The sequence below is a fragment of the Tenrec ecaudatus genome, chromosome 8 (assembly GCF_050624435.1).
Source record: "Tenrec ecaudatus isolate mTenEca1 chromosome 8, mTenEca1.hap1, whole genome shotgun sequence".
NCBI lineage: Eukaryota > Metazoa > Chordata > Mammalia > Afrosoricida > Tenrecidae > Tenrec > Tenrec ecaudatus.
Window position 1 is genome coordinate 123,945,567 of NC_134537.1, and position 14,879 is coordinate 123,960,445.

The following is a 14,879-nucleotide window of genomic DNA, read 5'->3' on the forward strand; positions in this document are numbered from 1 at the left end:
CTACTTCAACTACAGCTATCTGTATATCTGGTTGGGCTGTCTTTGACCCATGAATGGAAACCACAGTATGAATAACTTGTAAATTGACTTATTGGAATGTTCTAGATGGTGACAATTCTGACGGTGCATTTATTTGGTGTCTAGAAGGAAAGAAAACCAGGAACATCCAGGAGTTGGATGTGGTTTTGTCTGCATTTGAGAAAACCTTCTCGGAGTATGAGTAAGTACTTTGTTGTAGTGATACACAGGAGGGCTTAAAAAGGTTGTGAGAAATTCCTTTCTTGTAATTCTATTTTTCCATGCGCTTCTTGAAGCTCCTTCCTATGTACCTAATTTCCCTTGAAGCGCCACTTTTGGTCTTCAGTCTTTGATGTGTAATATTTTCATTAGCATTCTGTTTTACGGATTTTGTGCAATTCCTTGTAATATTTTCTCTAGTCCTGAGTTTATTTACCAGTCTTGTTTTTAAATATTCAAATAGGTAGACTTTTAATTTATATTTTCCCATTACCCTTTTATCTTAAATATGTTAAAATATAATCATGGTCTGGAAGTACTTATTTTTTTTCAATTTTGTGTCTTGCTTTATGGCCTACCATATGTTCTTTGTAGAATTCCTAATTACTGGATTTGTGCTTAATCTATGATCAGTTTTTCCCAGTGTTTCTGTCAATTTTTGCTATATACGTATATGTGTGTATATATATATTTAGAGATTGTTTTATTAGAAACTTCATGTATAAAATGCTGTCTTGTGGATTGAAAACTATAATTATGTAGCAACCTTCGCCATCCCTAACAATACATTATCGTCTTAAAAATACCTTATCCTTACCTACACTCACTAGCTTCTTCTGTTAGTATTTACCAGAGTGTACGTTTTTAATCTTTTTTTTCTGACCTTTTGTGTGATCTTAAACATTGTTTCTTTCCTTTTTTTGGTAATTATTTTATTAGGGGCTCATATAACTCTTACCACAATCCATCCATACATCTATTGTGTAAAGCACAATTGTATATTCATTGTTTTCATAATTCTCAAAACATCTGCTCTCCACTTAAGCCCCTGGCATCAGCTCATTTTTCCCCCTCCCTCCCCGCTCCCCCCTCCCTCATGAACCCTTGATAATTTATAAATTATTATTTTATCCTATCTTGCACTGTCTAACATCTCCCTTCACCCACTTTTCTGTTGTCCATCCCCCAGGGAGGAGGTCACATGTAGACCTTTGTAATTAGTTCCCCCTTTCCACCCTCCCAGTATCGCCACTCGCGCCACTGGTCGTGAAGGGATCATCCACCCTGGATTCCCTGTGTTTCCAGTTCCTATCTGTACCAGTGTACATCCTCTGGTCTAGCCAGATTTGTAAGGTAGAATTGGGATCATGATAGTGGGGAGTGTAGTGGAGGGGAGGTAGCATTTATCAACTAGAGGAAAGTTGTATGTTTCATAGTTGCTATGAAACACTGCACCCTGAATGGCTCGTCTGCTCCCCGCGACCCTTACATAAGGAGATGTTCAATTGCCTACAGATGGACTTTGGATCTCCACTCTGCACTCTCCCCCTCATTCACAATGATAAGATTTTTTTGTTGTGATGATGCCTAATTCCTGATCCCTTCAACACCTCATGATCACACAGACTGGTGTGCTTCTTCCATGTGGGCTTTGTTGCTTCTGAGCTAGATGGCCGCTTGTTTACCTTCAAGCCTTAATACCCCAGACACTCTTATCTTTTGACAGCTGGGCTCCATCAGCTTTCTTCACCACGTTTGCTTATGCACCCATTTGTCTTCAGCGATTATATCAGGGAGGTGAGCATACAGTGATATGATTTTTGTTCTTTGATGCCTGATAACTGATCCCTTGGGCACCTCATGATCCCGCAGGCTGGTGTGCTTCTTCCATGTGGGCTTTGTTTCTTCTGAGCTAAATGGCCACTTGTTTACCTTCAAGCCTTTAAGACCCCAGACGCTATATCTTTTGGTAGCTGGACACCATCAGCTTTCTTTACCACATTTGCTTATTCATCCGCTTTGTCTTCTGCGGTTGTGTCAGGAAGGTGAGCATCATGGAATGCCAATTTAATAGAACAAAGTATTCTTACATTGAGGGAGTACTTGAGTGGAGGCCCAATGTCCATCTGCTATCTTAACACTAAGCCTATACATATATGCACATAGATCTATTTCCAGATCCTCATATAGAAATATATTTACATATGTACATGCCTGTATTTAGACCTCTATAAATGCTCTTTGCCTTTTAGCTCTTTCCTCTAATTCACTTTACTTTCCTCTTGTCCCACAGTCATGTTCAGCCTTCATTAGGGTTTCAGTAATTCTTCTTGGTTGCATTACCCTTGGTCACGCCCTATCAGGCCTCCTACACCCTCTTCACCACCGATTTGGATCACTTGTTCCCTTGTCCCTGAGTTTGTTAACTCCACTACCTTTCCCCCACCTTCCCCTTTCCATGTCCCCCTGGAACTATTGGTCCCGTTGTTTTCTCCTCCAGATTGTTCACCCAGTCTATTTTATTTAGACCTGCGGAGATAATAACATGCACAAAAACAAGACAGAGCAAAAGCAAGCAACAAAATAAAACAGAACAACAATAAGCCAATGAAAAAAAACAACAAGAAAAGCTTGTAGTTAGTTCAAGGTCTGTTGGTTGGCCTTTAGGAGTGTTTTCCCGTCGAGTCTGCTGGCATGCCAAGGCCTGGTCCCAAAGTCTGTTATTCCCTGGGGACTTCATTGCTGTGTTCCCCTTGCTGGTCTGTTGCACGCCCTTAGTGTGTTGCCTCGGCGTGGTGGGATCAGATCAGGCGTATTCCCACCCTGTGTCTCCAGTGTTGTCCCCTGTAGGGTTATGGGTCAGTGAGAGATGTCGTGTCTCATAGTGGGGCCTGGCCATATGGTCTCCTCTATGGATTGGCTGCTCTGAGCAAGAATATCTTCCTCAAGGCTGGTAGGCCAGGATGTGCTCCACTCTCTCTTCCTCCACCTTCATCTGCTCCCGTGTGCTCTGATCAGATATGTCCCTCTCCCGGAGCTGCAGATTCAGTGTCATCCTTCGAAATAAATTCTTCTCCGGGGAGGGGCAGCTGTCCATGTAGTTGGGATTGGGGTCAGCCTCCCAGACCTCTCCACTGGTTCCCTACTCCATGCCGGCATGTTGCATTCATATCTTGGAGCACCGGGTTGAAGCCTGGTCCCTCTTTCCCTGTGGGGACCTAAACAATACCCTCCCCTTGGGTGGGTTAGTGCCCCGTTACCCATTTAGTTATTTGTTCATTCATTCATTCCCTTTCCCCGCCTCCTTTTTAGTTGTCTACCATATGTATTCCTGGATTTGGTCTGGCCCCTGCCATACTACTTGGTCCTATCACAGGAATGTTTGTATACAGTAGCTTTTTCCCTATGCCCCTTTTGCATTTTTTTTTTAAGCTTACCTCAGCAGACTCATGTTGTACTTGTCCTTTTGTGCATGGCTTACTTCTCTTAGCATGATTTCCTCCAGTTCGTCCCATGCGGGGATGTGTTTCATGGGTTCATCGCTGCGTTGTGTGTGTCTGCACCACAGTCTAAACATTGTTTCTTACAGTTCTTTCCATGATGCCTGTCTTTGAATTGAAGTTAGCCCACTTACGTCTGTCATTATTTCAACATATTTGGACCAGTGTACCGATCCTATTGCTTCTACCTATCTCTTTTCACTTTTTAATGTTTTTTAATCTTCCTTTAAGTCTTTGTGGTGGTGGTAGTGGGCTACACACAGAGCTGCTAACTAAACACAAGACCCAAAGTTTGAACCCACCAGCCACTCCATGGGAGAAAAATGAGGCAGTCTACTTCCATAAAGATTTAAAGTCTCCAAAATAATAATCTATAAATTATCAGGGTTTATGCGGGAGGGGGGAGCAGGGAGGGAGGGGGAAAAAAAGAGGACTTGATGCAAAGGGCTTACGTGGAGAGCAAATGCTTTGAAAATGATTAGGGCAAAGAATGTACAGATGTACTTTATACAATTGATGTATGTATATGTATGGATTGTGATAAGAGTTGTATGAGCCCCTAATAAAATGTTTTTTAAAAAATGATTTAAAGTCTCAAAAACCCACAGGGGCCATTCTCTAATGATTTACTATACCGGGAATAACACAGTCAAGAGGAATGACATTTCCTTCATTGTCAGAAAGGAGCTTGCTAAATCTTCAGGTCTAATGCATCGGATTACATCTATCTGCCTCCAAGGAGATCCAGTCAATCCAGCGACTATTCAACTTTATGCACCAACCAAAGAGCTAATGATGAAGAAATTGAATTCTACCAGCTTTAGTCAGACATTGATCAAATATGCAATCAAGATGCACTGGTAGTTATTGATGATTGGGATGCAAAAGTTAGAATCAATGTACCTGTCATTTTTAAGATTCTTTTTTTTAACCTTTTTTTAATTATTAAATACTTTTATTGGGGGCTCTTACATCTCCCATCACAATCCATACATTCATCTATTGTGTCAAACACATTTGTACATATGTTACCATCATCATTTTCTTTTTTTAATCGTTTTATTGGGGGCTCATACAACTCTTATCAGAATCCACACATACATCAGTTGTGTAAAGCACATGTGTACACATTCATTTCCATCATTATTCTCAAAACAGTTGCTCTGCACTTAAGCCCCTGGCACCAGGTCTTCATCTCCCTCCCTACTCCCCCTTCCCTCATGAACCATTAATTATTATTTTGTCATATCTTGACCTGTCTGACGTCTTCCTTCACCCACTTTTCTGTTGTCCGTCCCCCAGGGAGGAGGTCACATGTAGATTCTTGTAATCGGTTCCCCCTTTCCAACCCACCCTCCCAGTATTGCCACTCACACCACTGGTCCTGAAGGTGTCATCTGCCCTGCTTTTCCAGTTCCTATCTGTATAGTGTACATCCTTTGTTCTAGGCAGACTTGCAAGGTAGAATTGGGATCATGGTAGTGGGGAGGGGGGCGGGGGGAGCATTGAGGAGCTAGAGGAAAGTTGCATTTTTCATTGTTGCCACATCACACCCTGACTGACTCGTCTCCTCCCCGAGACCCCTCTGTAAGGGGATGTCCAGTGGCCCACAGATGGGCTTTGGGTCTCCACTCCGCACTCCTCCCTCATTCACTGTGGTAAGATTTTCATCTAAGATTCTTAATGCCGGTTTTTATTCCTTTCTCGTTTTCAGACTGTTTGAATGATAGAATTGCTTCTTTTCTTACCCGTGCAATGTGGCTTTTTAAAAAAAAATAATTTTCCTGTTTTCATTTTTATTTCTCAGATGTATCCATTCTATTGTTCAGCTATTTTGGTTTAGCTGTTTTTATTAGCAAGTGAGCACTTCACCATTTTGCTACCAGGGCTCCTGGTTTAGCTGTTTTTATGGTTACTATTTTTGCCTTTTGTTTCCATGGTATGTCTTATGTTGCTAATGGCTCTCAGAACATTCCTTTGACTAATTTTAAATAACTACACCATCAGTTCTAAAAAAGACAGTTCTCCAGTGTCTTGTGACTGCAGACTGTGAGCTTACTTTCCTTGGGGCTCTCGGCTTTCCTCTCAGCCAGTGAGTGTAGGTGCAGGCTAAGCCAGGCCCCATCACTTCCCAGGAGTTCAGGGTGGGGAGTTGGTTGGACCGATGTTAGGAAACTTTAGTCGCTCACCCCACAAAACATGGCTTGCCAGGACTTCACCCTCTGCCCTTCAGAAGTGAGCAGCCTGAAGAGCAGATACTCTTGGAATGTCATCCTCCACGCCTGAGTGTTTGGCAGAGGAAAATGAGGCATCAGTTACCAAAGTTGGTTGGTTTTTCCCTCCAGGATTTCTTTCTGGTGTTCACACAGCCCTGGCTTCGCTCTTGAGGGCACGGGGATAGAGGTCCACATTGCTGCAGGTGCTGGGGTTATTGTGGGAAGCAAAACCGAAGTCTGCCGCAAGCGGGGCTTCTCTTATTTATGATTATCCCTTACAGCCAGGCTACAGCCAGCAGACTTCAAGCAGTTCTAACCTATGCCCCCTCAGACCTCAGTTACTTTGTACATCTTTCCCTCCATTTTCTCTGTCTCCATGCTTCACTGTAGGAAGTGTCACTTTAGTCATCATGCTATATGTCTCAAAGCCACTTTCTGCACAAGTGGATGGAAAAGTTCTGACATATCTCTCAGTTTCCTAGGGCGCTGTCACGAAGTGCCCCAGGCTTACTGTCTTCACTCAGTAGAAATGCATTGCCTCCCAGTTCTGTGGCCTCTGTTGTTGTTAGGGGGCCACTGAGTCCGTTCCAAGTCCAAGTCCATGTACAACAGTGCGGCACGCGGCCTGGGCGGCACCATCCTTGCAGTTGCCGCCACGCTGGAGTGGGTGACGACTGCAGCTTCCGTGTCAGTCCTCCTCCATGATGGGCTTCCTCTCTCTTCACCGACCCTCCACCTTACTAAGTGTGATGCCCCTTTCAGGGACTGAGCTCTCGATAAAGCCTCACCCTCCTCAAGTCTAAGGGGCATTCGACCAATTTGTTCTTCTGGCAGCCCATGCAGAAGTGCAAGTTCTGGATATTGACGGACCCATGCGTTCTTCAAGATTCTCCTTTCCTCCGAGCTCCTGGTAGCCCAAGGCGTTCCCGGGCTTGCTCTTGTAGATGCTCCATTCTTGCCCCCAGAGCGCTTCCTCCTGTGCTTCTGTCTCTTCTTCTCTATAAGGACACCATCAGTCATACAGTATTAAAATTGGAATTTTTTCATTCGGGAATTTTTTCCCCTTAAATTCAAGTTGTAAACAGTTATATCTACATTCTTTCTAAAGTTCAATTTTTGATTTTGAGATAATTGTAGATTCACATGCAACTGTAAGAAAAATGCAGACAGGTCTCTAGTCTTCAGGCAGCTTCCCGGTGGTGGCCCCTCACAATTAGGACACACACGGGCGGTGGTGCCATCCACCGACCTCCATGAGCATTCCCACTCTACTGGTGTTCTCTTGTGGCACTTAGTTCTGTGCTGATTTCTCGCATGTGTGGGTGTGTGTCTCCACCACTAGTCAGGATGCTGAAGTGCCCACGCCCCAGGGACCCCTGTGCTATAATGACAGTGACCTTTCCATAAGCCTCCCTGCTGCCCCTACCCCACTGCCCTAACTTAGCCCCTGGTAAGCTCATCACTTCAGCCTAGCTCTAATTCTGTCATTTCAAGATTGTTGTACAAATGGAGTAATATAATGTGTAGCTGTTTGGAAGTGGCTTTTTATTTTTACTCAGTGTAATTGCCTGGAGGTGCCTCGAAGGTGTTGGGTTTATCTGTTGTTTGTAGTCTGTGGTGTAGGTGTTAGCAGTTTGTTGACTCATTCACCCGTTGGCTACCTGACACATACTGGGAGACTTACTACTCTCAGCCCCAAGGCCGTGTGTGAAATGATGTATCCTGCAGTGCGCAGGCCAGAGGTAGGGTTCTAGCTGCTGTCTTCTGCGCAGTCCTAGTAGGACTGCCATTCAGCTACGCACGTGAGCTGGATTTCTACAACCAGAGCTTGCTCCCCAGTTTCCTCCTCTCAGTGACAGCGGACCTGAGCCCACTTCTTTGGGTCAGGTTTATGCTTTCTGCAGGGCTGGAGAGTTGATTGTTGGCTACGTAGCCGACAGTCCAAACATGTAGCAAGCACTGAGAGCAGGGATAAGAGCCTTGTCAGTCGTTGGACCAAGCAGCAGCACAGGGTCTGTGTTGGAAGGCATTTCAACATGAATTGGTGTCGCTTGTGGCCATGGCCTGTGTCAGAGAGTGAAGATGAGAACATACCAGACAGTCATTGGAAAAATATTTCCTCTTTTTGTTTTGCCGAGACATGCTTCCAGTACGTTGTCCTCCTCAGAGATGCAGACTAAGCATTGCCCTCTTAAATATTTTAAATGCCATGCATCGATTGTGTGTGTGTGTGTGTACATTAAGCAAATGAAGCACCTTGCAGAATCCTTTTAAGTAACTTTTTTCTTTTTTTTTACTCAGACAAAGAATAAAATCTAGCGTGTGTAAGGAAGCCATCCACAGATTCTACTCTACCGTTAAAGACGACCTCATCAAAATGGTAAACTCATGGACATAAATGTGTCGGCCAATTTTTTTTATTTGCTAATCCTATAATGCTGTAGGAAAGCTGGCCTTTGCTGGCAGGCTGTCAGTGGTCTCCTGATGCTGATGTAAATGACACGTGACATGTTACAGTAGTTACATTGTATGTGCCTTTAATTTTGAAAAGCACATGCAAATACGTGTTTGTTTTGTGTAGATTAACGAGGTCCAGAAGCTGAGAACCCTGAAAAGGACAAATGTGAAGGTAAACGATTTCTGTGTGGACGTGCAGTCAGACGGCAGGGGTGGGTGGGAGTGAGGCAGACGACACGGGCAAGGGTGGGAGCAGCGCGGACTTCGCGCATCTGCAGGAGGAGGTGCTCTACTGCTCACTGTGACACGTTCCCAAGGAGCCCTGGTGGTGGGACCGAGTTAGACACCGGGCTGTTAACTGACAGGTTTGACCCCAACATCTACTTCTCCCGTAGGGATTGACAGCATTGGAAACACCGTGGAGCAGTTCCGCTCTGTCCCACACGGTCATTAGGAGGCAGAGCTGACTCGGCGGCACCGGGTTTACATGGGTCCCAAACATCAAGGCTGATTTTTTTATTTACTCCTGGGTCCATCTGCCCTAGGAACACTGGCATTTGCTGGCAGTGGTCTCCTGATGGTGATGTAATGACATGTGACATGTAACAATCGTCACGTTATATGTGCCTTTAATTGTGAAAAATACATGCAAATGTTTATTTTGTGTAGATTCCTAACACCATGCGACATTAACTACGCTCATCTCGTTGTGGTGCCCGCACACCGCCACGAGTGCTTCCCAGGTGCTTGCCCTAACGGAACGCGGCAGCATTGGACAGTTGTCGTCAGATTTTCATGGAGCCCTGTGGCATAGTGGTTGTATGGGGTCAGCAGTTCAAAGCCACCAGCCAGCTCTGGGGGTGAAAACAAAGCTTTGTAAAGAGTTACCATTTTGGAAACTCGGGGGCAGCCCTCCCCTGTTAGAATTGACTCAGGATGGTGAGGTTTGAGCCAGCATTGTAATTGATTGATGTGGTGGGTGCTGTAAATGTCAGCTAAGGCACAGGGACCTAATCGTCTTTGCTTCTTAAAGCTGCTCAGATGTCAAAATAAGGGTTTTTTGAGCACAGATGGGGGGAGTCAGGCCCTTTGTTTCCAACATTGACCTAGAAGTGGCTGTCAAGGCCAAATGACTCCATTGATGAGTATCACACTGCTTGGTGATGGCTTTTGTGGATGTCAGAAAGCTAAACTCCCCAGAGAACTGTCCCAGGTCAGAGGACAACTAGGGACAAAACCTCGATTAGTGGCCAGGAGACTTCCTTTCGAGCCCTGGGCTGCTGCTGGCGTGTTGCCCCCCTGACGGACCCTATAAATGTGGGTGGAAAGCAGTGAGCTCGGCCACAGCTATAGAACCACCGCAGGGCCCTCGCTGTGTGGATCCGGGACTGAAGGGCGTGTCCGCTGCGGCTAATAGAGAGGTGGGTTCGAGGTGTGTAGTTTTCTCTCAGTGGTTCTAAGCCTTTGTATTCGCACTCTCAAGCTCTAAGTGAGCGTTTGATGGTGTTGCTTATAAGGAACGGTCTGAATATCCAGCAGTAGGATATTGGCTAGTCAATGAAAGTGATGGCTAAGATAGTGAAGTTTTTGATGTTGAGATGTTCTCCTTGGACCAAAGCATTCCCGGCTTCCACATTTAATGTGACCCAGATCAGGTCTAGCTAGGAAGACCTTTAAAATCGTCATGAGGTAGAAATGCCTGCTATTCTTTTCGCAGCCTCACTGCCAGCCACGGCAACCCTATAGGGCAGAGTATATCCCTTTGGGATTCTGAAATATAAATATTTATGGAAAGGGGCAGCCTCATCTTTCCTCCTCAGAGTGGCTAGTGCGTTTGAACTGCTGGCCTATGGTTAGAAGCTGTCTTCCCTGCTAGACCAAAGCTCTGTGATGGTCAAGAAGCTCTTCGCTGCTGTGTCTCTTAGACACGGCAGTGCTCAAACACTGGCACAATTAACCGAGGCGTCATTGTGTCACGTAGATGATTTCGGCTATTGAAAAGAAAAGGCAGCGTCTGATTGAAGCCCAGAATGAACTGCTTCGGTAAGATGGGATCTGAATTTATGGTATAAAATTGAGTGCCATTTGGGAGTAATGGGTTGATGTGCTGTAGTTAAATCCCCTAGCTTTGGATATCCATGAAGAAGGTTATGCTGCCTAGTTGTAAAACCTTGATCAAAAGAGAATTCAGTAGTCCTCTTGTGCCAGCAGTGTCTGGACTCTGGCCTGAGAGGCAGCGTACATGTATGATTGAATGCACCGGTTGTAGAACCTGCCTCTTGCGACTGTGCGACCTTGGGCGAGCAAACCTCCCTGACCCTCAGAGTCCTCATCTGTAAGATGAGCCTAACAGTAACACCTGCCACCTCATGTGTTCTGATGGCATATAAGAAGCGCTATGTCTGTGTTAATCACCCTTTTTTAATGAGATCGGTGAACCCCTTGCTAAAAGCTGGGCCAGGAGAAATTCCCAGGCCTCCCAAGCCAGAGCTGCCCCTGTGTCTGTGAGAGAAATCGGAACACACACTACCAGCCTGTTGAGCAGGCTGTAGGTCTGTCTTAGAGTTCTCCTGGGAGGCCCAGCAGTCATGAGAGCTGGAGCGTGGCTAGTTGCACAGTAGCCATCGACTTTCGCTCCGCCAGGGCCAGCTGTAACATCCCTGGGCTACACAATCATCATCACCTGAAAAGACGGTGTGAAACCAAGCGTAACTTCTAGAGATTGCCACAGGAATTTAGAGAAAGGAGAGATTGGTTCTCTGGTCCATTGGTCTTCATATCTCACCTGTAAATGGGTGTTGGCCCATGATCAGGTTCACTGACCCAGGCCAGAATAAGAAACAAAGGCAATATAATGCCTAACACAGAAAAGCTTTCGGAGTGCCAGACACAGTCCTAAATTACTTTGTGTGTTAACCCATTCGTCATCACGATAATCCTGTGAGGTAGCTATACAGTAAGAGCTGGTTTAGTAGAATTTTCATCAGCATTGAGACCACTGACATGTTTTAAAGAGCAGCCTCTCTTGTTCCTTTTCTGGGTGTGATTTTAGAAGTTGAGAAGCCTATTCAGAAAGGCATAGGAGGAGAAACATGTGATCTGTCATTATCTTAGACATGAAATCCCAACCCAGGATGGTAGCTTACACACTTAGGAGGCAGCGGCAGGGTCTGATGGCAGCTCCTTCTCAGAGTGCTGGGTTTATTTCAAGAACTCCTAAAATTGACTTACAAAGTTACAACACTAGATTAGTTCTTTTTTTCTACCGTTATCTGAGAAAATAAAATACTGGCAGTCCTCCTCACCCCCACCACTCGAATCCCTTGCACTTTAAAAAATGGATCCATGGAAGTGTCGAGATCCTGTCCTGTCCAGTGTTTCGCACAGGCTCGGAGTCCCAAGGAGCACTTGATGCGTGGTGGCGTGTTGCAGCGCTGAAGCATTGGATGCTTGACAAACTGACGGGTGTTTTTACAGCAAAGGCACTGAGAAGACGGTGAACATTTTCGCCTGATTGGTGACACCAGAGGCCCTCTTCCTGTTCATTGTCCACCTCTGACGAGGCCAAGACAACTCGTTGCCTCCTGGGACCCATGACTCGGGAGAACAGAGGCTTGCATTTGCAGTGCATTCTCCAAAGGAGCTTCTTAAAAGATTGCACAGTTGGCCAGGCCCACGTGGGCCTAAGTGGATGAGAGCCGGCTGGGACAAGATGGCGCAGAGGGCGGTGCAGGCTGTGCACCGAGAAGCAGGGGTGTTGGGGTTATGCATCGGTGGGTTGGTTGATGATGTAAGGAGTGACTCAAGATATGCACACACTGGAACTAAAGAGCCAGCCCTTGGTGAAAAGGTTGACACTGAGAAGATTGTTCACATTCATTTTGTCATCATCACACAATGTTCTCATAAGAGGAGGGACTGAGTGGAGATTTCTCCAGAGCAGTTGTGGGTGGCTTCAATAGAAGCAGAGAGGTTGGCTGAGCTCACAGGTCTCCCCATGAGAGTTGTGGGCTGGTACCATTCCCATCTTTGTATAACTGTTTGGCCTTCTCATGTTGATGCTTGCACACAAGCCATGTACCAGATGATGGACCAAGGATTTGTTGGGCTGGTTTTTACCTGTTTCGTTGAAGATAGAAACACCAAGACTGGCTGGCTGCTCTACACTTGCTTCCACAGGAGCTCGGAATATGAGAGCACTGAAATTCCAATGCACATTGTGCCTCATGTCACCATTGGGAAAGTGTGCCTTGAATCAGCAGTGGAGTAACTCAAGATCCTGTGCCAGCAGGAGCAGCATGCATATTGAAGTACCCAAAGCCTTATACATCTGGACTCAGTAACCAAGATCCATAATGGTTCCATGTTTGCCAAGAACCTGTGCAGTCAGATGTCAGCAGTCAGTGGGCCTCCTGCAGTGGTTGGAGGATAGACCGGGGCAAATCCAACAGCATTTGCAAGCGTTGCAAAAAGAAAAAGAGCTTATGCAAGAACTTTCTCGCCTGGAATAAGGCAGGAGATGAAAGAGGAAAGACTAAACACCCGCTTGTAAAAGTAATAATACACTGAATCAATTTTGAAGACTTAGAAAGCTTGAGGACTCATAGTAATAGGCCAACTTCCAGGCCACAGTAATCAAGGCGGTGCTGTATTTTCAGAAGATGGAGGCACGGAAAGAGACGTGAACAAGTATGCCCAGGTAATTCTGACAATGGTGCAGAGCACTTCAATAGAATAGAATTAGCCTTTTGGACATGTGGGTATCCATACACGCAAGCATTGAGAGTGTGACTTCAACCTCAAGCTCCTCCTTTTTTACAAAATGTAACTCACAATGTACCGTGAACATAAATGCAAGTTACCAAACATTCAGAGAGAAATAACGGCAGGAAACCCTCAGAAGCTAAGCTCGGGAGAGCGATGGGCTCCTTGCCATCAGATTGCCTGAACCCCAAAGCATTGACGTCTTAGACTCCATCAAAATTAAAATGGTTGCTTGTGAAGAACTAAAGAAAATGAAAAGACAAGCTGCAATTTTAGGGAGCTTGTAGACAAACCTTACATGTTTCTGACCCATGCTGAAAAATAGAATGTTTAAAACTTCCAATCCAAAAGGTCAGGAATTGGACAGAAGACAGGAACAAGTAGTTGATAAGTGGCGAAGAAACACGGGGAAAGGTGTTGGATACCATTGGTCCGCAGGGAAATAAATAATATCACAGTACGGTAACATTACAGATCTATCAGAGTGGCTACAGGGAGAGAATAATTGTTAAAGTCAAATGCTGTTGAATTTTGAGCAGAAACATTTGCCCTATCAAAACTGGATAGATCCCATGGCCCTGTTGGCAACGGGAAACTGTAAAGCCGCTCTAGAAGAGTCTGGAAATGTCTTACACGTACCCCTGTAATTACCCTCCTTCATGTGGCTGGCTCTCAGTCGATGGAAAGCCTGTATCTGCAATAGAAAGCGATGCGGGAATGTTTGTAACTGCTTTCCCACCATTGGGCTTTAACTTGAAATCTAGAGGCATTCACATATTCTTATAATGATCGTTTACGAGCCAAAGAAATCTGCGATCATCTACGCCATATCCCCTATTTTGCATATTCACTCACTGCACTCAATCTCATACACTTTTGTACTTTATTATACTTCTTTGTTTTGGGGGGATATGTTTTTTTTTTTAAGGTTGGAACCACAGCTGGAGCAGCTCCAAACAAAATACAAAGAGCTTAAGGAGCGAAAATCTTCCCTTATGAGTGCAGCATCCTTCTTATCTGACTTACAGCAGCTTCACCAGGGTTACTCAGCTGTTCCAGAAAAAGAACCAGACACCACGCCAACGGTCAGTGCTTTCACTGGGTTTCAGGGCATAGATGTTGCTCCCCGTAAAGCAGCACCACTGCACCCCAGGGCTACAGCCGTGCTGTTCTAGCGAGAGACATAGTGAAGACCGGAGGGGGCTAGAGAACCACCCGGAATAGTGGTCGTACGTTCTCATCATAACCATGCTGAGGCCACTTCTGAAGTGAACTCTGACCTCTCTCACTCTGTCTAGCCCATGCACCTCTAGCTTGAGCACCTCTGAAAAAAAAGGGGGTGGTGGTGAACCATCGATGGCAGGTGCTGTTTTAGAAGTTGAGAAGTCTAGGTGAAAGGCACACAGTACCGGGAAATATGATATATTCTTACTTTAATGTCAGTTGCTTCTGGATTATTCCTACAGTTTGTTGCCTTGTGACATCCAGCACAAATTGAGATTTAAGCAATTGGAAAAAATTATACATACTTATATATTTTACTATTGTCATAAATGTCATGTATGTTCATGCCCTGATGCTAACCAAAAGGCAGGCAATTTGAACTGGGAGAGAAAACCTGGCGTCTGCTCCGTGAAGATTACAGCCTGGGAAACCCCCTGCTGGTCATCCTGAGTGGCTGTGATCCTGCGTCCACTGGACAGCACATGGTGCACCATGTGTACCGGTGTGTGAGAATATAAACATTCACACATGCACACGTCCCTGGAGCTGTTTCTTCACTCCCAACTTAAACTTTACGCTTTTGACATTACCCTGAAAATTAAGTCTCTTAAGCAGACGAGAACTGGAAATAAAAATGGTTTTTAAATTTTTAAAATATAATACTACCCAACTAGTCTAGCACTATTGAAAAGGGATTTGG

General features: G+C 45.2%; 1 protein-coding gene and 1 pseudogene across 4 annotated transcripts in view; both read left to right on the top strand.

Moving 5' to 3' along the window:
* Positions 1-14,879, top strand: part of CENPU (centromere protein U) — a 38,330-nt gene that overhangs the window by 22,278 nt on the left and 1,173 nt on the right. For 3 of the 4 annotated variants that reach the window (XM_075556830.1, XM_075556829.1, XM_075556832.1), the window contains 5 exons: positions 106-220; positions 8,036-8,114; positions 8,316-8,363; positions 10,173-10,234; positions 13,884-14,040. In XM_075556830.1, the coding sequence (XP_075412945.1) occupies positions 106-220; positions 8,036-8,114; positions 8,316-8,363; positions 10,173-10,234; positions 13,884-14,040 (461 nt within the window). The remainder of the gene's footprint in view (positions 1-105; positions 221-8,035; positions 8,115-8,315; positions 8,364-10,172; positions 10,235-13,883; positions 14,041-14,879) is intronic. The other variant, XM_075556831.1, reaches the window with a different exon arrangement.
* Positions 10,243-13,874, top strand: LOC142455179 (lys-63-specific deubiquitinase BRCC36 pseudogene; annotated as a pseudogene).